Source organism: Watersipora subatra, chromosome 9 (assembly GCF_963576615.1).
Source record: "Watersipora subatra chromosome 9, tzWatSuba1.1, whole genome shotgun sequence".
Taxonomy (NCBI): Eukaryota; Metazoa; Bryozoa; class Gymnolaemata; order Cheilostomatida; family Watersiporidae; genus Watersipora; species Watersipora subatra.
Window position 1 is genome coordinate 47,278,877 of NC_088716.1, and position 22,124 is coordinate 47,301,000.

At 36.8% G+C, this 22,124-nt stretch overlaps 1 protein-coding gene across 1 annotated transcript in view; it reads right to left on the bottom strand.

Moving 5' to 3' along the window:
* The window catches only part of LOC137403587 (dynein axonemal heavy chain 5-like), a 72,312-nt gene that overhangs the window by 20,397 nt on the left and 29,791 nt on the right, over window positions 1-22,124 (bottom strand). The window contains exons 37-58 of the mRNA XM_068089547.1: window positions 18,461-18,670; window positions 17,659-17,826; window positions 16,728-16,856; window positions 16,112-16,252; window positions 15,066-15,210; window positions 14,056-14,265; window positions 13,314-13,440; window positions 12,271-12,418; window positions 10,949-11,183; window positions 9,556-9,704; window positions 9,092-9,246; window positions 7,750-7,903; window positions 7,022-7,209; window positions 6,437-6,602; window positions 5,769-5,925; window positions 4,986-5,131; window positions 4,431-4,593; window positions 3,407-3,594; window positions 3,118-3,257; window positions 2,559-2,724; window positions 1,229-1,348; window positions 412-668 (exon numbers count right to left, since the gene is read on the bottom strand). Coding sequence (XP_067945648.1) covers window positions 412-668; window positions 1,229-1,348; window positions 2,559-2,724; window positions 3,118-3,257; window positions 3,407-3,594; window positions 4,431-4,593; window positions 4,986-5,131; window positions 5,769-5,925; window positions 6,437-6,602; window positions 7,022-7,209; window positions 7,750-7,903; window positions 9,092-9,246; window positions 9,556-9,704; window positions 10,949-11,183; window positions 12,271-12,418; window positions 13,314-13,440; window positions 14,056-14,265; window positions 15,066-15,210; window positions 16,112-16,252; window positions 16,728-16,856; window positions 17,659-17,826; window positions 18,461-18,670 — 3,662 coding nt within the window. The remainder of the gene's footprint in view (window positions 1-411; window positions 669-1,228; window positions 1,349-2,558; window positions 2,725-3,117; window positions 3,258-3,406; window positions 3,595-4,430; window positions 4,594-4,985; window positions 5,132-5,768; window positions 5,926-6,436; window positions 6,603-7,021; window positions 7,210-7,749; window positions 7,904-9,091; window positions 9,247-9,555; window positions 9,705-10,948; window positions 11,184-12,270; window positions 12,419-13,313; window positions 13,441-14,055; window positions 14,266-15,065; window positions 15,211-16,111; window positions 16,253-16,727; window positions 16,857-17,658; window positions 17,827-18,460; window positions 18,671-22,124) is intronic.

Sequence of the window (22,124 nt, forward strand, 5' to 3'; positions counted from 1 at the left end):
CTGTCACCTTTTTAATACATTGATATTTGATAACCACTGCAGTTGCTTACTAGCTGCATATAATAACCCATAACTAACGTATGTCCAGCTAGTGCAGTACAAACTCTAATCATGTCACACAGTGAAACTTAGTAGTTCGTAAAATTGTATGGGTAAAAACGAGTTTGATCAGTTACTTGCGAGCTGTGACTAAAGGGTGTGCCTTAGCGAATTAGGGACAGCTGTTTATACTCTCACTGTTCATCATTGGTGGAGGAAGCAGCACATTGTACTGCAGTATGTTTAATCTAGCTAACATGATCTCTCATATTTTCCATCTTCCTGGAAGCCCTAGTCGAAAGTTTTGTACAAAAAACAGCCTGTGACCAGTAAGGTGCTTAGCCTCTGCACCATGTAGTAACACACACACACCTTGTAGCCTTAGTGACGATAAGACCATTCTGAATGGAGAGTTCATCATTGGGCAGGCCCTCAAGATTCCAATCAGCGATGGTGGCGTTGTCAACCAACATTTTCACAATGTCTAGATCATCAGTGAATGGAATCTTCTTATTGGACATTTCTTTACGCCAGGTCTTCAACATGAGTGACCGGAACTCTTGGTTGAAAGGACCGGCGTAGGAGAGGAAGCCTGTGCCAAGCAAAACGTCTCCAACTAGCCTATGAATCTGAAATAAGAAAATGTGTTCTAAAAATTTTTGTCAGCGATGGGATTTTTATGACTTGTAAAAACATTTCTAATAAACTCTAGAGCATCAATGGTTTAGTTCTAAAATGCAATATATTTTATAAATCAATACTTGATTAAAAAAACTATCTATCCTTTAAAAAAAATATTCAAAAAGTCTTATCTCATAGCCATTATTGACAGCATTAAAGTTGGTATTTTTGTTAATATTGTTTATTGTATTTTTATGGCCAGATAAAATGTATTTATTTTTAATGTGTTGAATCAGTTTTTTATTGTTGTTGCTTTCCATTTAGTAGTTGTACAAGTAGTTGCAGTTAGTAGTTAATGAATTAGCAAGCTAACATATTACATAATTATGTTTTTGCAAAGAACAATGCATTATCATTATGCCAAACATTCTTATTCGAAATAAAAGTATAGATAAAAAATAATAAAATTTTTTATTCACTGTATTAATTCTCAAAGTAAATAACTAATGTTACTACAACCACAAGACAGCAGACCTAAACAAGATATAGCGGCTACTTATAGACTAACCTGATCAGCAAAGGACTTGCTTGCTTCTGTCCATCTCACCCTCTCTCCAGACAGCCCATCAATCAACTGGGTAGCATTTGACATTTTTCTTCTGCATGATTCTGCATCATCTAGCAGCTCCTAATAGCAGAAATCAAGGGACAATAGATGTACATCATATAACCATCGTCACGTAATTGTAATTGGAGTAGCCACTTCAACAACCCCTTTGTTATTCACAACAGGCAAAGTAACAACAAATTGTTATCTTAAAGGTTTGCTTGCAAAAAAATTCACATTACAGTTATTTGGTATTAAAAGGTTCACCATGTCTTACTCTGCTGTGTTGTAGGTGCAAAATATGTGGAAATGTGATTACAAGCTCTTAAAAGCTCAAAAACGAACAGTTAATCGCTGCCATCACAAAAAGGCTGTAGGTTAGAGTCCCTTTATTTTGATGACGTACTCAACTCGACATGGTTGATGCTTTGACGCGTGATGTTATCACGTGAAATGAAAGGCTAATAAAAGGCTCAATATAACACATCTCGTAGCAATAGTTTATGACAAACCCTTCGGGTTCTACCGGAAAGCCTGTATCAAATATAGATGCTCACTACTTTACAGTTTCGTTTCAGCTTAGTCTAATTATCTAGCTGTAATCTGATCATGTTAAATATACTTCCTGCCAAATGGCGCGAACAAGTTTTGCAGCATTTTTCGACTATCACAGATGATATGCACTCATTCGAGCTAAGGTTAAAAAATTAAACTAATTTGTAGGCTAGGTTTTGAGATATCAGTGCTCAAAGTGACAGCATTACAATGATAATGAAATAGACGCGTAAGAACAATAGACATGGTTTTATTGAATGTGTGAAGTATATTTGTGTAAATATTTCGACGAATGAGGTTGCATGAAAATGTGAACAGAAGCACATCGTGTTCAACTACATCACATTTGAGCCGTTATGGAGAGGGATTCGAACCCACGGCGATTTTGTGATGGCTGCGATTAATTGCTCATTTTTGAGCTTTCAAGAGCTTGTAATCACATTTCCACATAGTTTGCACCTACAACACAGCCGAGTAAGACATGGTGAACATTTTGATACCAAATAACTGTAATGTGAATTTTGATGTAAGTCAACCTTTACAAAGTCAAGCCTGGTTCCCACATCGATTGCGAGACCTCGGCGGTGCTGCCGCCGGTGCTTGCAGCGTATATGGGAATCAGGCTATAGGTAACTAAAATGCATTGATGGGATCAGTTGTAGTGACATCATGGACAATGTCTGTCAAAAGTCAATTGCAAGGAAGGATTCTAATACAGTATGGCAGTGAACGTTACTTGTTTTTTCTTCATTGCAGCGTCATAGGTAGCCTGCACAATGTCCAGTTCTCTCTGCTTAGCATCTAGCTGACTCTGAGCAGCATTCAGATCTCCCTGGGCAACGTTGAATTTAGCTTCTTGTACAATCAAGTTTGCCTTCAGAGGCAAAACCTCCTTGTTGATTCTGAGAAGATAATGTGAGGATAAGATGATTACTTGTGTACATTGTGATACAAGTAGATTATAAAGAGGTAAACATGATGGCTATAACTTCATAGACAGCGAATAGAGTTACCAAAAACAGAATGGGATTGGAAAATATTGACTTATAGAGATATATTGACTTATAGAGATATATTGACTTATAGAGATATATTGACTTATAGAGGTATATTGACTTATAGAGATATATTGACTTATAGAGATATATTGACTTATAGAGGTATATTGACTTATAGAGATATATTGACTTATAGAATTCAGAGAAAAATATTGGTAAGCTATGAGTTGTTAAAACATTCTAAAAAGCAGGCTTGTAACCATGTTTGCTATCTTAAATGGTTGACTATAATCTTACCCGAAGAAGAATGACATAGCCATAGTCCAAGAACTAAGCCCAGCAACATCACCGCACACTTTCTTTGCTGTCTCCAGGTTATAGTCATCCTGATCAAGGTATGCGGCCAACAACTCAACTGTTTCTTCAGTAATCGTGTCCTGCAATAGCAAAGCGTTCTTGTGATCAGATGAAGCTTCAACTTATTACGAAATCTTCAAGCAGACCTTGCAAGAACGAGATTATTAACACTGCTTAATAACCTAAAACACAGCATTAACATCATGCAAGTTGAATAAGAAAGGCTCACCTTCGGAAAGTCCATGAGACCAGAAAGGAATGTACTACTCGACATGAGTTTTAGAGCTTCTCCCCATGATGGTTTAAGCATTTCCTTTTCCGGATCCTTCTGTACTGGATCAATCTTGCGTTGGAAGAGGAGAATCACGCAGTCCATAATGCGCATGATGAGATGTGGTGGTTTACCCAGCTTACGTACTACACAAAGAGAGAACGGTAGCAAGTATTTCCAGAGAAATGAGAGAGATATGGTTATTTGATTTTAGTCACTCTAGAGTTGCAGTAAAAACATTTGCTGATTGAGAAATGTTGGACCTTGTGACTGAACTACTATAGATGGGTTTCTCCTTGATAAACTAAGCTAATAGCAACTTCTTGCTCTAGAAACTAGCATAGGTTGATCAATGGCTTTGTTATAGCATGGCACAGCGAATGAGCGAGTGGCCAACAACCAAATGATTCGCAAATTTAGGTCACAATTTAGTGAACTTTCGAAATAACCTGTTAATATACCATGAACAATTTTCTGATATAAACTAAAAAAAAAAAATTTTGTTTCGCTTTCACAACTCCACCATTGAAAATCAAGGAAATATTCTTCAGCCTCGTAGTTGTATTTTTTGTATGTGCAAAGTTGTTTTAATGTAAAAATGCACTTGACACCAACGCTCCATGACCAGGCCTTGAAATTGCTATAGTATATAGGCTATTAAACTTTTTCAAAATCGAAAATGAAAAGTGCATCTTTTCTCAGAGGGGAGCACTAGTCCGAAAATGTATCTTATTAACTAAACTTATTCAACATGTTTCTACCGCTTTAGACTTATGACACACATTTAGAAAATCCAACAACATACAATGAATTCTCATAATACATACATGTATCCCATGAGTTTAAAAAACAAAGGGACACAATAGCATTGAACTGCACCTGAACATGTGAATAACATAGACACCTAGTCACAAACTTATGGTATTTACTCTAAAGTAAAGCACATTACTAGATGTAAATGTACAAATAAAAAAATTAGCACCTGTAGAAATGTGAGCAGGTTTGATAGTCTGAAGTGCTGCCTCAGCCTCTTCCAGGGCTGGCCTAGCAGCCTCCAATTTAGCTTCAGCAACAGTTTTATCTGCAGTGATGGCATCCACAATTGCCTGAGCTTTGTCCTTGACAACTTGTACCTGCGCCTTTACCTGTAATAGCAATGCATGAATACTACACATGAGTAAATCGAATATGATAGAGCAACTATATCCGCTGCCCCTCTGCGTCGGATGATATTGTAAAAATAGAAATGCATGTAAATCATCAATTTCTAATCATTAACTATAAGTTTCATGAAATTTTAAAAGTGTTATATTGTATTTAGCAACTAAAATATAATATTAGCAGTATACCTGTTAAAAAAGGGCATAGAAGATGTATATAAATTGCAAGCTAAAGAAATACTCTTGCATTCTAGTTGCCAAACAAAGGCACAAAATGGACTTGAGTAAAACCATGACATCAGGAAATTTTTTTTACAAAGTTCATGCAACTAATAAGTTAGTGAGGACAACCAAACGATTTAATTACAAAACAAAACCTTTTCAGCAGATGCTGCCTTGACGGCGACATCAGCGAGCACGACCTCTGCCTCCTTTGAGGCTACAGCCAACTCCTTCTCCTTCACCACCAACTCTTTGCTGAGCTGGTTGACTGACTCTGTTGCCTCCAGGAGCTTTGTTAGACCTGCCAACATTCAGTCCATTAAATGGCGAATGAATGTAGATACCATGTCTGTTAGCCTTTCATCAACTTTGCCAGTAAAATAAGAAATATGAAACTAGAAAGACACAGTCAATAGTTACTTATTGGCACACTCCACTAACTACTGCATCCGTGAAGTCTTTATTTTCTGAATAGAAGTTTTCATAGTTTGGAGATAAACTTTGCTGAAACTTCATTGCCAAAATGTCCCATTTACCAGACAGTGCAATTTACCAGATAGTACAAATTACCAGATGGTACAATTTACCAAACTGTGCAATTTGGCAGTAGTACAATTTACTAGATGGTGCAATTTACCAAAAAGTGTAATTTACCAAATAGTGCAATTTACCGCACAATTTACCCAATGGTACAATTTACCAGATGGTACAATTTACCCGATAGTACAATTTACCAGATGGTACAATTTACCAGATGGTACAATTTACTAGATGGTAAAATTTATCAGATAGTGCAATTTAATCGATGGTACAATTTACCAGATGGTAAAATTTGCCAGATGGTACAATTTGCCAGACAGTACAATTTACCAGATGGTACAATTTATCAGATGGTACAATTTACCAGATGGTACAATTTATCAGATGGTACAATTTACCGGTATCCATTCTCTTGGCAAGCACTCCAATCTCATCAATCTTGAAGCTGTAGATAGTTTTGTAGCCAGCCAAAAAGGAAAGATAGGACTTTGGTGTCACGTGAGTCTGTCGACGGAAACGCTGGAAGTAATCTGTGCAGAGCTCTGCCACAAGATCCTGTAAAAGACCGTACAATGTATTCTAAATGCATTGATGCTAAAGCCTGTCTTTTAGTTGCATTTTCCACTTGTTTTGTACTTGGTTTGTACTTGGTTTTCAAAAATCCACTAGTCTAGTTTCTTTCTATAAAACAACATGTATGTTTAAAAAAATTTTTAAATAGTAGTTTATTGCGCTAGCTGACCTAATTTAAATTGTACTGGAAGTATTAAAGCCATATTTTTAAAGGTACTTGAGTTTTCTCTGCTTTAGATAACAACATTTGATGCAGATGACACAGGAGTGTGCAGATGTATGGTTTAGTTGGTAGTTTAGTAACATTCAGTTGTAAATCTGTGATAAAAAATAAGATGATGAAGTCAATAAATATATTGGGATGTAAAATTATTTTGACTAAAGCTGTTTTAGTCATTAAAATGATGCAAGGAACAGCAACAAGTATGCTATTCTATATTTCATTTGCAGTGTGGGCTGCAATGGCACATAGCAAAAGTACATAAAATGTTACCTGGAATTCTCCCATAGCCTGCATCAGACTTGTCTTCACCTGAGGAGTAGCCTTCATATCAAACCTTGATATGAAGTGGGAGGAGACAGCGACTAGAGCATCTTTAGGCCAACGCTGGAACCAGTCCATAGTACAGCCGGATATAAGGCCAGGGAACTTGAGGGACCTAGAAAAAAAATATTTCTAGAGATTTTGAGTGAGAGAAGACACTAGTACAGTAATTACTTTTAATAATCTATACCATAACTTTAGCTAAATTGTCTAAACAGTTTGACTTAGCAACAAAGTTTTAGCAAAACTTAAGCTAAGATTTTTGTAGGAAATCAGAGCTTATGACTGACTAACAAAACTACATGTTGCATATCGACTAACAATTTTAGTTAGTCTTACCATGTAACCCTCCTCTGCAGACACCGACCGACACCTGCCGACATCAGCTGACACCAGCCAAGCCAACATCAGTCGACACCAGCCAACATCAGCAGACGCCAGCAGATACATAGCTCTAAGCCAGCTAGCTGGTTAGCTTTTTCAGATAGAAGGCAGACTGTTGAAAACTGAACACTCAACTGCAGATTTTCTAACCTGTTTCTGAACTTTTCACCAACAGGGGAGAAGCAGAGAACTACATGCAGGTTTTGGCGGCACCTTTCCAGATAGTATTCATAGAGTTGTTCTAGACTTGGTACTCTTCTTGGATATTCCCTCTTCATGGGACCTATCAGCTCATTCAGTATCTCATCCATCTCATCACGGGCAAACAAATTGGACACCTGTTTAGATCAAATGACTCGTTATGGAGATAATGGCAGAAGAAATGGAAGCTGTGTAAATTATAGTATCTGGTTTGGTGGAATGTTCAGGTTAGCGCTGAGCAATTTAAACAAGAAATTATTTGGTCCTTCAATAAATTATTGTAAGCATACACATAGAGATGGTCATATCATACCACCTTAGTACTACAATCTTCATGCTATAAGCTTTTTGACAAGATCCAACTCGTTGTTTTTAATTTCATTCAAGAGAAACTGATGTTATGTGTTGATAACAAGACTTGCCTTTGATAAGAAGGACTGAATGACAATGATAGGCATTAGGAGTCAAATAAAATTGTATATTGTCCTGTCTTCACTTTTGATATATGAACCACTGCTACATGTATGTCTTTGTACTAAAACTATCAAAACCTTTTCCGTAAACCTCAAAATGCGTACCTATTGACACGCGTCAACCTATATCAACTACCCGTTATAAACATATCCATATCCTCTATGAACACATTCAACATTTCATTCAAGTGATGTGTCACTCACCTCCCCAGAGGCCAGCATGTTGTTCAAATACTCAAGGAAGTTCTCATCCTTTATCTCATTGTCAGTGAAGAGGAAAGTGATGCCTTTTCCTTCATGTCCTGCTGTCTTATACAAATACTTAAGGTCCTCCATGAGGTTTCCCACATTGTACGACCTGAAGAGTGAAAAGGAAACGTTTCCATCACTAGTGTCCAGATCAGTAACAACAAGAACCTTCCCGCAAAGGAAACTCGTCTTACCATAGATGCGTGTAAAGCTCAGCTGCATTGGTTGTGATTATAAGAGGGTGTTCTTTGTGTATCACCAATAACATGCTTGCAACACTCGATAAGTGATAATGATGGGTGACAAAATACGTAGAAGCAGCATAAAATCTGACACAGCTTCAAAGAAAGGAACATGACTGTGTGGTATTCCCATAGACCTATCAACTATACAGTTAATAGTTAACAGGTCTATGGGTAATCCATGCTATTACATCAACGTATGGTTGAATGAATGTCTATAGAGAATAACATTACAGAACAGATCAACCCCTCACCCTAATACTAGAATGATGAGCTGTATACCTTTGCAGAATGCCCATTTTAATAGGTCGACTAAAGCTTATCCAAATTTTTGTTGTCATAATGAGCAACTTTGAACTATCCTTAGATGACAGCGTATATCGTAACTTAACAGATGCACACTACCTTAGAATGTGATAGACAATACAAGTACAGGGCGCAACAAGAAACAATTTTTCATACCTATTAACCAGTAATAATAAAGCATAATTGATATTGCTAAATATTAAAACCAAACAAAATAACATAAGCAACATAACAATGAATAATAAATAAATGATAATATAAAACATGGCAGAAACAACATGCACAGCTAAGACAAGTCATATACAGACCCAGTCAAACTTACTTGCTAAAAACAAGATAATTAATGGTTATCCATAAAAGGCTAAACCATTAAAATAAAAACTCACAATCTGAAAACACCAAAATTCACTGCAATATATTCCAGAGATCATGGATGACGTAGAAAACAAAAGCTTGGTAATTACAATATAACTAGCAAACCTTATCATAGCCTTACAAGGAAAATTAAGAATTGAAGACACTAATCCCTGCCACAACCTTTTACATTGCTAAGTACTGTATACCTTTTGTTTCACACATGACACTATACAAGCAAATATGCCTTAACATAGTATCATCACCATAAACATGTAATATTTACTGTAACAGCGTGATGATACAATAAAAACAAATCATACAATTTAGCATCTAACAAACATACTCTAGCAACTATATAATATAATTGCTACTAGCATAGAGTAAGAGATTACCTTGAAAGGGTGATCTGGAATGTTTTGTAACCAGCAATGAAAGATGCGAGTCTTGTAAGTGACTGCTTTCCAGATCCACCAACACCCACAAGAAGGGCGTGTCCACGTGGAGTGCGAATGACACGCGATATCTTCACCAAGTGTGTCATCGCATCCTGTTAAGAAACGGATCAGATAAGACATAGAAACAGCAAGGCAGCATGTATAGCTCAAACTGGGTTACTAAAGAAATGCATTTCATAGAGAGTTGCGACTTCTTGCAAAAGATTATTTTTATAGATAAAATAAACATAGTTTAAAGCAGCGCTAACAACTGCTAATCTGAGTATAATGTCAGATTAGGTTCATAACAATGGCTACAATTGACTAATAAACACGAGCTTCTCTCTTGTAAAAAACAGCAGATGTTACGATCGATTAGCAGTTGCAAGCAATGATTCAAAACTCCATCACTGTATTCTCACCTTGAAGAAGACGAGGTCCATCTGACCACCTCGTACGGTCTCATTGTACTGCTGTAGATATTGGTTCAGTTTCTTGTCGAGGTCCTCCAAAGTTGGAACAAGTTCATATACTTTCGGTGCATCCAGATCAGCATCATCAGCCTCTTCCCCTGCAACCAATTTCTAAATTAATTACAGAGTAAAGAGAAGAACTTAAAATCATGGTATATGAAGTCAAAAATAATATTCTGTTAATAAATTTACTGGATGATACTATTGCTTCTATAAATATTGATGATAGTTTGTGACAGCATTGATGTGAAAGACCGGCTTGCGGTGGAGCCAGCCGGCCTTGTGTTCAAGCTAGTCAATCAACTCTGCTGGACCCGATTAAGCTACCATTAAAGAGCTGGACACAAAAGGGCGGAGCCTGCCTAGTGAAGACACCTATATAAGGAGCTGAAAGCACAGATCAAGCAGAGCACCTTTGCATATGTGCATATGAGCTTTGCTGTATTTGTAATGTATGCAAATACATATATACTATTCTTGACTGCAACTGTGCAATTGATCAAGATTGGCATGGTGTGGCAACTGTGCAGTTGATGGAGATTGATGCCGCAAAGGAGTCTTTCCGGCATCCTTTACAAGCTTTAAAGAGTCTTGAGAGGTTAATATGAAATACAGTTAGTAACTTCTGCTTGTAGTAACCTACTAGAACAGATATTTATAGACACACCAAAATATTCCACTCATAGATGTCTTACTAAAATATATTGCAAGCAAATTATATACAAAACTACGAGAGTGACTACAGAAAATAAGAGCATAACTGATGAGTAAACATAGAAAGAAATAATTACCGCCTTCGGCTGCCATCAACTCAGCCACTGTAAGTTGTTATGGAGGAAGTATAATAAATACCAGGCAAATATTTTGAACAAAATACTACAATCAACTATCCAATATGAACAAGCATTGACCAAACGGTTTTTAAAAGTTTGAGAACAAGGGCCTTATGTGGTACCAGGTTGGTCTCATGCTAAAAATTTCTGGCTTACAACTTATCAATATATTATCTTATACGTAAAAACAGGAAATACTACAAGACCTGTTTATAGAGTATAATAAAACTAGTTTAACTGTCATGTTTGTGTTAATAAACAAGTGACAACTTTTAGTTATTTGATATAATTTGATCAAGCTAAGTGTTCAGTTGTTCAGTGTGGGTTCAGTTTCACCTGCTGCGTGTAAGTAACAGTAACTAACAGACAGTTGCATGATGGGAACTTTTACTATTCATGAATACAAAACAAGAAATTCTTTCTACACTAGGATATTTATATACAAGAAAACTTCTCTTCTTTACACTATGCAATGCTATAACATCTGTTCCTAAATTAAAATACCATACCGGTTGGCTCTGGTGCATCCCTCATGAAATCAACAAAATAAGGCTCAGCGGCGAGTTCCTTGGCTAACACAGCCCCGCACTCCTCCTCGACTGTCTTTGTACACTCCTTCTCAAACCAGTCCTTGTCCTCCATAGTCGTGAACCTATCAGCTATGACTCTGAAGCACTCATGCTTCCAGAGAGCTAAGAGTATGCCGGGGTCAGGTATTACCTCTGCTGTCGAGATGAGCATCCCCTTCAAGCAACCGGCTGACCATTAACACTTAGTATATATAGATTCAACACCATAACAAAACAGACTTTGACAAACAAACACACTTTAGATGAGGATAATATCTTGGACAGATTTGCTACTAAGGAACAACTTTAGCTGTGTGTTTGACTGACAGTTGTACAGGTGAGAGCTCCAGAGTTCAGAAAAATCAGAATGGTCTTAAAAAACCTATTACAATTGCTCCAATACTTAATCTGTAGATTGTCTTACAAGCCATGCTACTAAATCAATGGAAGTCGCTAAATGCAGATAGTAATTGCTCTAGGTGTAAGTCAGGGGTTCCCAACCAGGGAGGAATATCCCCCTAGGGGGAATTTTGAATATACAAGGGGGAACAGAGAAGTGCCTGATTTGTTAAATTTTTAATTTATGTCCTGGAGTGCCATGTGAGTTTGGATTTCATCATTTAACATTTTGGTTTTATTTATATCACTAGTTGCTAATAATGAGGTACTAGTCAGAACCAAGATATATGTGAACAAATCCATCGAGATTTTGATTGGATACTAAGTGAACCTAGTCATAAACCATTTCACCACCATGCCGAAGGTCATGTATTGTTGTGTGTTGTATGCGTGCTGTATAAAAATTAATAATATGTTTAGAAATGTACAATTTAATGGTATTATAATTTGTATCGGTTATTTTTAGTCATGTGAGTTAAAAGTGGGTGGGGAATCAAATTTATGAAAAGGCATAAGGGGGAACTGAATGAAAAGGTTGGGAGCCCCTGGTGTAAGTACTATCACAAATGTTAAGGCTGATAAAAAAGGTTTCATCTCAAAATGCACCGTAAATAATTCTTAAAAAAGAAGAAACCTGTCAGCCAGTTCACCGCATAGACTAATCAATTACCATGATAGCAAACTGAAAACATGAGGTGTCCGCATGGTTGTTGAAGTCATTGAAAAACAGTGTTATATTCCAGAAACTTTTAAAATTAATGCAAATTAAAATTTCACCAACTAATTTACTTGTAATTTAATAGTCAGCTGTGCTAAAATAATTCTACTGCACAGCGGGTCTAGTCATATGTCATAGTTTTTACCTGCCAGATTCTAGACAGATCTCTCAAGTTGAAGACATAGTGGAACTTTGCTGGTGTGGGCAACATTTTATTCTTTGTTTTCTGCCAGAGACGTCTGCAGGCTGATATCAGCTTGCCTACCACCTCAACTACATCAGCACTGAATCCTCTGTAACAGTATTTTACATGCTGCTACTTGTTAGCTCTCAGTCTAGTTATCAGTAGAGAGAGGACAACTGACATCAAGTGTATAGAATATATCACTATGCAAATAAACAATTAATTTATGCAGTAAAACTCGCTGAGCAATACAATAACTTTACACACTAGTATAACACGTGTTATCACATTAAAATTATTCACACACTACTCACATATCCAAGTAACAACATAAACTACCCAATCTCATCGCAACATAACAATATCATGTTAGATGTGATCTTAATGTTGTTTGCTAAGCTACTGGCTCAACCTAGTAAATATAATAAATATGCTGAACACAAAGAACCCTTAAGAAAAAAACACAAACTCCAACTACACCTACTATCCTTTGAGTGACTAATAATAGCATTCACCGTATAGCCTCACCTAATTTAACATTTCTGCATTATATTTTTGTTTTTATAACTAGAAATATGCTGTAATAGATGGGGATAGCTATATTACCAGAGCTTATACTTGGCCACTTTTTGTTTAAACAATACTCATATCAATCCTAAAGCTTGCTTTTAACATATTTTATGCTTTTAATTCCTTCATTATTATATTATATTACTATATACTCATTAATTTTTTTAAATTTTGTATATTGATATTTAATTTACTTGCTGAAGTACTTTGTGAAAAATGTATTGTAAATATGGCTAATGCTTTACACCAATAAAAATTGCTCATATATATATAAGAATCATAAAAACAAAGAAATAAGAATAATGACCATATACAATTCTATCAGTGGTAGGAGACTGTAGAAGCACTATTGAAGCACCACGACCCTACTGTCATATGTCATATGTGCAGACTCAAAAGCAGGGTAATATTAGACAACTGAATACACTGGGTACCTCTTCTCAATGAAATATCCGCAGCCAATGACTCGGAAGACCTTGTCAATTGACGCATTGGAGGGTAGAGTACAGTTGAACACATTAAACTGTCTCTTGAGACGTTGAGGAATGTCATTTCTGCCTCCTGCAATAAAGAGTTTTTGATAGGCATGCAGTTGTAGTTGCACATTCTTAAACTTGGTATCCTAGTAGCAGTTACAACAACAGCAATAGATGACTACAGGAAATAGTGCTCAAGAGCAAAAGATTATACACGAACCTTGCAACAATTGGTAAGAATTATTTTATTTACAGTGGACTATGTTTTAAAAAGCTGCCTATACCAGATTTATACTTCCTTATGTCTCATGCAGTGCTTCAACCTAAACATACAGGTAAACCTCTTGGAGTGAACTTTAGGAATTCAATAAATTTGATCTACTTTGAATGTCATATACATATACCAGATCAAATATCATATCAAATATCAGACCAAATATCAGATCGTATAACAGATCAATTATACATTTGCCAAATTTATATGCCAATCATAACTAGAGATTTGAATGTAGTAGCCAATCGTAACTAGAGATTTGAATGTAGTAGCCAATCATAACTAGAGATTTGAATGTAGTATAGATTTTTACTAGAGTTAGTGCAAAAGTAACTCTAATTTTGGGGCACTTAAAACACTTGAAGCAAATTGGCAGCATTAAAAAGAAGTTATATTTGCTATGGAATACTAAGAGAGCAAACTTACCTCCTGGGTGCATCATAGCTGCCACAAACTGTATATCCACCACATTAGTAAACTCTCCTGGTTTCTCAAGATTGTAGAAACCATGAGTCTCCATAAGCTGCCTTGTGATCTCGTTGGTGATCTGGTCTCCCCACTCGTTGATGATGGGCATGTTGATGTCATCAATGAAGACTGTCATCTTTCTGCCAGCCGGGGGTCCATATGTCGTACCTAAAAAGTGGAGATGTTAATGCTGATGCTCAGTCTATAAGAACCTATATAAAAGAAATGTTAGTACTAGGATATAGAAAGTGACTAGAATGCCGTCTGCCTAATCAGTAAATGCTGCTGGGTAACTGTTAATGATATACATCTAACAAATTTCCATCTAAATTTCTATTAATATCTCCAGATAAAAATACTAAACTAGTCAGGCTGGAAGTTGTTAGAGATAAAAAGCAGCAGCGAGCAACACGTTTGAGGCAAAAACTATCAAATCCTAACTAAGTCAACATCGGTTCTATAGATCTTCATTAATATTTATATCAAACTTGATAAGTTAACAAAACAGATAGACTATAATTATATCTAAAAATGAAGCCATGCTCAGAGAGTGAAAAAAAAGTAATGTTCCAGATAAGAAAAACCAAATTATAGAGAGACCATAGCGCAATAACAGCAAGTATTAATGCAATAACAGCAAGTGTTAACACAGTAGCATCAAATGTTAACACGATAACAGCAAGTGTTAACACAATAACAGCAAATGTTAACACAATAACAAGTGCTAACACAATAACAGCAAATGTTAACACAATAACCACAAGTGTTAATGCAATACCAGCAAGCACTAAAACAATAGCAGTAAATGTTAACACGATAACAGCAAGTATTAATGCAATAACAGCAAGTGTTAACGCAATAAATGCAAATGCTAACACAATAACAGCAAGTGTTAACATGATAACAGCAAATGTTAATACAACAACAGCAAGTGTTAACACCATGAGCAGCAGTATGAAAAGCCGTACCCATTCTCTTGTCCACATAGCTCTCTATTGTCCTCTGCACCATCGTGGGAATTGTGGCAGATGAGAACGAAAACGACTTAAACATGTGGGCCTCTGGATCATACTTGCCACAGTAGCCTTGCACCATGACGGTCTTGGCTGTACCCTAAACAACATCCAGACAGTTATTAGCTGATAGCTACTGACATGGCAGCAGAGCAGAGCACCAGTCAGCGCTTAAAAGATGTTTACTGTATGTTATCAGGCCAGTCAATAGGACTACAGCAACATACATTTTTATTAAATTTTTAAAATATTATTTAGTAAACTTTGTAAATTGTTGATTGACTATAATAACTAGTAACAATGGAAGTCATTCAGATGGACAATACAACATTATCAAATAGTTGTAAGTACATGCATCAGCATTTAAATTGAGAACCACTTAGCTATACTTGTCGGCGGATGTGAACAAAAAGCTAGATAAATTTCACATATTTTAGTTAACTTTCATTGATACTTCAAATCCAATGTAAGTTCACGAACTAAAAAAAACTGGTGAGCACAGTTGAAAAGGTTTTTTATTTTTCTGTCATCAATATACAGAGCCAGTGATTCAAAGGCTATTTATATCTCAGGTTTTAATAGTAGACAGTTTTTATGGCTTTGGTTTTAAATTAAACTCGTGTTAAGTTAATTATCTTTTATAAAAATTAGGATTCAGTACAATTATCATGCAAAAGACCTGTGAAGTGGCAAAAAATAAACTCTGTTATAGCTAAGGCTGTCTATATACGCACACTTAGTGCTTCGTATGGAGATGGTAACTTGCTTATTTTAATATCATAGAAGCTTTTAGAAAGGAACTGTCTTACACTAGAAAAGCTGATAATATCTTATTAATGAATACAGGCTCACAGCTTTATCGTGTCTAACACCATTCAAGCTGTGGCAACTGCCTCAGTTGAAACCTTTACAAATTCTAGCTGAAAACGTGTGTGTTAGATGATAAATACACTAGTGCTAGCAAGACTTCGGGTGAGCACAGGTTTAACTTTACAACTTACAGGTTCACCGATGAGCAGAACAGACTTGCTCTGCTTAGCAATTGCATTCATTAGGAACTCTGTTCTGGTGTTATCAACATTGGGTACGAGAATGGATGTGTACTCTGGTATGCTATCAGCAGGGTATTCGTATGACGGCACCTGCACAAAAGCATTTGTAAGATCTGTACAGAAACTTCGCCATGTAAACAAACATATTTTATATTTAATTATATTGTGAGTGATAAGAAATAATGAACCAAAAGCTAGCAGTTGTGCAAGGCTACGTGTACAACAACTATAAAAACACAAAAAACTAAACAGAACCTACAAAAGAAACATAAAATATTCTCCTTTTCTACTTCTATGCATTTATGCATACCTCTATGCATTTCACACGCTACCTATAGCCTTCTTACAATTTGTCAATAACTGGTTTCTGGTATCTAAAACTGAAACATGTAACCCTCTTGATTGTTCACATGAAGTGCTTCTAAGTAGTTGTTCGCCCATGAACTGCACTTACTATCAGTATTAGGGTTATCAAACCAACACATTACAAAATAGAAGCAGTTGCTATTGTCGACAGAAATCAATTGCAAAAGTAAATTATTGAAATAATGAAAACTGAACATACTCTGTCAGCCCAGTGTTCCCACTGTCCTTTTTCATTGACGACAAACTCAAAGATGGTGTCGTCAGGATTTTGCATGGTCGGCATGGGAAGGCTGGCAGCCTTGGCAAGCTCAATCAGTTTTTCCTCCAACTGACAAAACAAAAATTTTATGTATGGAATTGGCTAAGTATTATGAGTAGTACTAGTATTTGAGTAGTAATAGTATTTGAGTAGTACTAGTATTTGAGTAGTAATAGTATTTGAGTAGTAATAGTATTTGAGTAGTACTAGTATTTGAGTAGTACTAGTATTTGAGTAGTGATAGTATTCGAGTAGTAATAGTATTTGAGTAATACTAGTATTTGAGTAGTAATAGTATTTGAGTAGTACTAGTATTTGAGTAGTAATAGTATTTGAGTAGTACATTATACATGAAAGTTCTGATCATGAACATTTAAAAGAATTAATGTGAAAATTTCTTAGTCTGTGAATGTTGGTAAGAAAGTAGAAGTAAGGTTTAGACGAGTGCTGAATCAAGACAGCCAAAAGAAACTCTATATGCGTGTGAAAATATAACTTTCCAAGACATAAAAAGCAGTAAAGTTTCTACGGAATTTGACTGGTGACCAGTTTCAGCCACACTTTAGCAAACACTCTAGTATGCTAATAGAATACCTTGCTGAACTGGCAACTACTACCAATACTATTGGCCGATGGGTAAAAACAACACAGAATATAATCTTTATGAATTAAAGCCATTGTAGAAGGTACCATAATTGTTATGTAAAACAGGATGTTGTTGGCCTCTATTAATGATACCATTCTTGTTAAAGCGCTGTAGCAATACGTGAATATATGTCAAAGTTAAATTTATTACACATCAAAGCTTAAACAGCTATAAATGCAAAGAGACGACAACTCTGTATTAAAATAGAGTTTCTGTAATTGTTACCTTTTTCCTGTCATGCAACTCAAGTATGGCACCAAGGGACCACATGATAGCCATGACAATGATTTTGAGCAGGTGCTCCCTCTGCACATCACTCTTTCCATCATCAGACATGGGAATGAGGCCTTCCAAGAGGTCAGTTGCCTGTCTGATATAGTTGCACTGTAGCAGCTGCAATAATTTAGAAACATGTTACAGCAAAACTGGAAGTCCTGGATAGACGAATAACTGCAACTATGTGGCCAAGCTAAAAAATTATAGTATAGGACTACAGGCTATGGCTTGGCTGGTAGATTATGACAGTCAGTTCTGATATGATTAGCAAGTGTTCATATGATTGGCAGGCTAAGACAGTTATAGTATACCTAGCAGGTTATGACGTGGCTGATGGGCTAGGATAGTCAGTTTTGGCATTCCTAACAAGTTAAGATGTGACTGGCAGGATGTAACAGGTAGTTTTGACATCTCTAAACTGAATTCAGCAAATGATCTGAAGTAATGGCGATTAATTTTATTTCAGCATATCTGACTTTCAACCAATTGGGTTCATTGGCAGTGTTAGAAATCATGAGATAATGCAACACCAACGCATACATAAGCAATATATATAAACCTACAGTAATTTGGTTCAGAAACAAAGATCTGTGCCGAAATATAATGTTTTATTTTGGCCATATTTATTTCAATAAGGAACACCGACTTGTACACTAATTAAAACAGTGTGAACTAGAGTTGAGTGAGTCCTTCAATTTTCTATACAAAACTTTATGGATGATAATGAATACGATGCATCAATATAACTTACATCCATCTTTGGTTCTAGTGATTGTATCATGAATGTGTAGAGCTGTCCAAAAACAGACTCAAAAGACTGCAAGATAATGTCTTGCTGCTGTGGGGGACGGGTCAACAGCCAACCTTCCAAAATAGGATGCCAATCTAGAACTGAACTTGACATGAAAACCATGCCATTACGAGATACAGTGGCTGGAGAGGCATTGTCGATGTTATGTACCTACAACAGCCACACAACGCGTCTGAAACAACAAACTCATCCGGTTTGGCTAAGAGAAAACAATTACTATTACGGCTGCACTAAGTGTGTGTGTGTATTTTATTTCATCAATTAGTAGAAATATAACATTAAGCAAAATGAAGATATAGTTATATTATTAAGTTAAACAAGATAAATGAAAGCTTAGTTCCTACTTGTTAAGGCATGATGAGGCCCACATGGAATTGGCAAACTCAAATAGCCGGTCTGAATTAATCTAGGATTAACAAATGGCTATTAACATTAACTCTAAAACTAGTAAATGCAGACGTTTTGCGTATGTCTATTGGAAGACTGTTCCATTGTGATGGTACACTGTATTCGATTGTCTTTTGACCTGAAGCAGTATAAAATAACGGTAAACGTAGATTGGTTTCTAAAAATCTGGTGTTATAGTGTAAATATTTCTTTGTTCCGTCATTACTTAAATAAAATTTTGAATGAGCTATCAAAAGAATTTGCTGAGTGAAGTGAAACTGATTGACGATTTAAAAACTATGCAAAAACAGGACAACTTCTCAGATAAAGAACAATATAAATGTATTTACAGCGGGTGTTAATAAGTGGGCTCACCTCAAAGAGGATCTTACAGTTGGGAGACATGTGTTAATAAGTAGACTCACCTCAAAGAGGATCTTACAGTTGGGAGACATGTGTTAATAAGTGGACTCACCTCAAAGAGGATCTTACAGTTGGGAGACATGTGTTAATAAGTAGCCTCACCTCAAAGAGGATCTTACAGTTGGGAGACATGTGTTAATAAGTGGCCTCACCTCAAAGAGGATCTTACAGTTGGGAGACATGTGTTAATAAGTAGCCTCACCTCAAAGAGGATCTTACAGTTGGGAGACATGTGTTAATAAGTGGACTCACCTCAAAGAGGATCTTACAGTTGGGAGACATGTGTTAATAAGTGGACTCACCTCAAAGAGGATCTTACAGTTGGGAGACATGTGTTAATAAGTAGACTCACCTCAAAGAGGATCTTACAGTTGGGAGACATGTGTTAATAAGTGGACTCACCTCAAAGAGGATCTTACAGTTGGGAGACATGTGTTAATAAGTGGACTCACCTCAAAGAGGATCTTACAGTTGGAAGACATGTGTTAATAAGTGGACTCACCTCAAAGAGGATCTTACAGTTGGGAGACATGTGTTAATAAGTAGCCTCACCTCAAAGAGGATCTTACAGTTGGGAGACATGTGTTAATAAGTAGACTCACCTCAAAGAGGATCTTACAGTTGGGAGACATGTGTTAATAAGTGGCCTCACCTCAAAGAGGATCTTACAGTTGGGAGACATGTGTTAATAAGTAGACTCACCTCAAAGAGGATCTTACAGTTGGGAGACATGTGTTAATAAGTAGCCTCACCTCAAAGAGGATCTTACAGTTGGGAGACATGTGTTAATAAGTGGACTCACCTCAAAGAGGATCTTACAGTTGGGAGACATGTGTTAATAAGTGGACTCACCTCAAAGAGGATCTTACAGTTGGGAGACATGTGTTAATAAGTAGACTCACCTCAAAGAGGATCTTACAGTTGGGAGACATGTGTTAATAAGTGGCCTCACCTCAAAGAGGATCTTACAGTTGGGAGACATGTGTTAATAAGTGGCCTCACCTCAAAGAGGATCTTACAGTTGGGAGACATGTGTTAATAAGTGGACTCACCTCAAAGAGGATCTTACAGTTGGGAGACATGTGTTAATAAGTGGACTCACCTCAAAGAGGATCTTACAGTTGGAAGACATGTGTTAATAAGTGGACTCACCTCAAAGAGGATCTTACAGTTGGGAGACATGTGTTAATAAGTAGCCTCACCTCAAAGAGGATCTTACAGTTGGGAGACATGTGTTAATAAGTAGACTCACCTCAAAGAGGATCTTACAGTTGGGAGACATGTGTTAATAAGTGGCCTCACCTCAAAGAGGATCTTACAGTTGGGAGACATGTGTTAATAAGTAGACTCACCTCAAAGAGGATCTTACAGTTGGGAGACATGTGTTAATAAGTAGCCTCACCTCAAAGAGGATCTTACAGTTGGGAGACATGTGTTAATAAGTGGACTCACCTCAAAGAGGATCTTACAGTTGGGAGACATGTGTTAATAAGTGGACTCACCTCAAAGAGGATCTTACAGTTGGGAGACATGTGTTAATAAGTAGACTCACCTCAAAGAGGATCTTACAGTTGGGAGACATGTGTTAATAAGTGGCCTCACCTCAAAGAGGATCTTACAGTTGGGAGACATGTGTTAATAAGTAGCCTCACCTCAAAGAGGATCTTACAGTTGGGAGACATGTGTTAATAAGTAGCCTCACCTCAAAGAGGATCTTACAGTTGGGAGACATGTGTTAATAAGTGGCCTCACCTCAAAGAGGATCTTACAGTTGGGAGACATGTGTTAATAAGTGGACTCACCTCAAAGAGGATCTTACAGTTGGGAGACATGTGTTAATAAGTAGACTCACCTCAAAGAGGATCTTACAGTTGGGAGACATGTGTTAATAAGTGGACTCACCTCAAAGAGGATCTTACAGTTGGGAGACATGTGTTAATAAGTGGACTCACCTCAAAGAGGATCTTACAGTTGGAAGACATGTGTTAATAAGTGGACTCACCTCAAAGAGGATCTTACAGTTGGAAGACATGTGTTAATAAGTGGACTCACCTCAAAGAGGATCTTACAGTTGGAAGACATGTGTTAATAAGTGGCCTCACCTCAAAGAGGATCTTACAGTTGGGAGACATGTGTTAATAAGTGGACTCACCTCAAAGAGGATCTTACAGTTGGGAGACATGTGTTAATAAGTAGACTCACCTCAAAGAGGATCTTACAGTTGGGAGACATGTGTTAATAAGTGGACTCACCTCAAAGAGGATCTTACAGTTGGGAGACATGTGTTAATAAGTGGACTCACCTCAAAGAGGATCTTACAGTTGGAAGACATGTGTTAATAAGTGGACTCACCTCAAAGAGGATCTTACAGTTGGAAGACATGTGTTAATAAGTGGACTCACCTCAAAGAGGATCTTACAGTTGGGAGACATGTGTTAATAAGTAGACTCACCTCAAAGAGGATCTTACAGTTGGGAGACATGTGTTAATAAGTGGACTCACCTCAAAGAGGATCTTACAGTTGGGAGACATGTGTTAATAAGTAGCCTCACCTCAAAGAGGATCTTACAGTTGGGAGACATGTGTTAATAAGTAGCCTCACCTCAAAGAGGATCTTACAGTTGGGAGACATGTGTTAATAAGTGGACTCACCTCAAAGAGGATCTTACAGTTGGGAGACATGTGTTAATAAGTGGACTCACCTCAAAGAGGATCTTACAGTTGGGAGACATGTGTTAATAAGTAGCCTCACCTCAAAGAGGATCTTACAGTTGGGAGACATGTGTTAATAAGT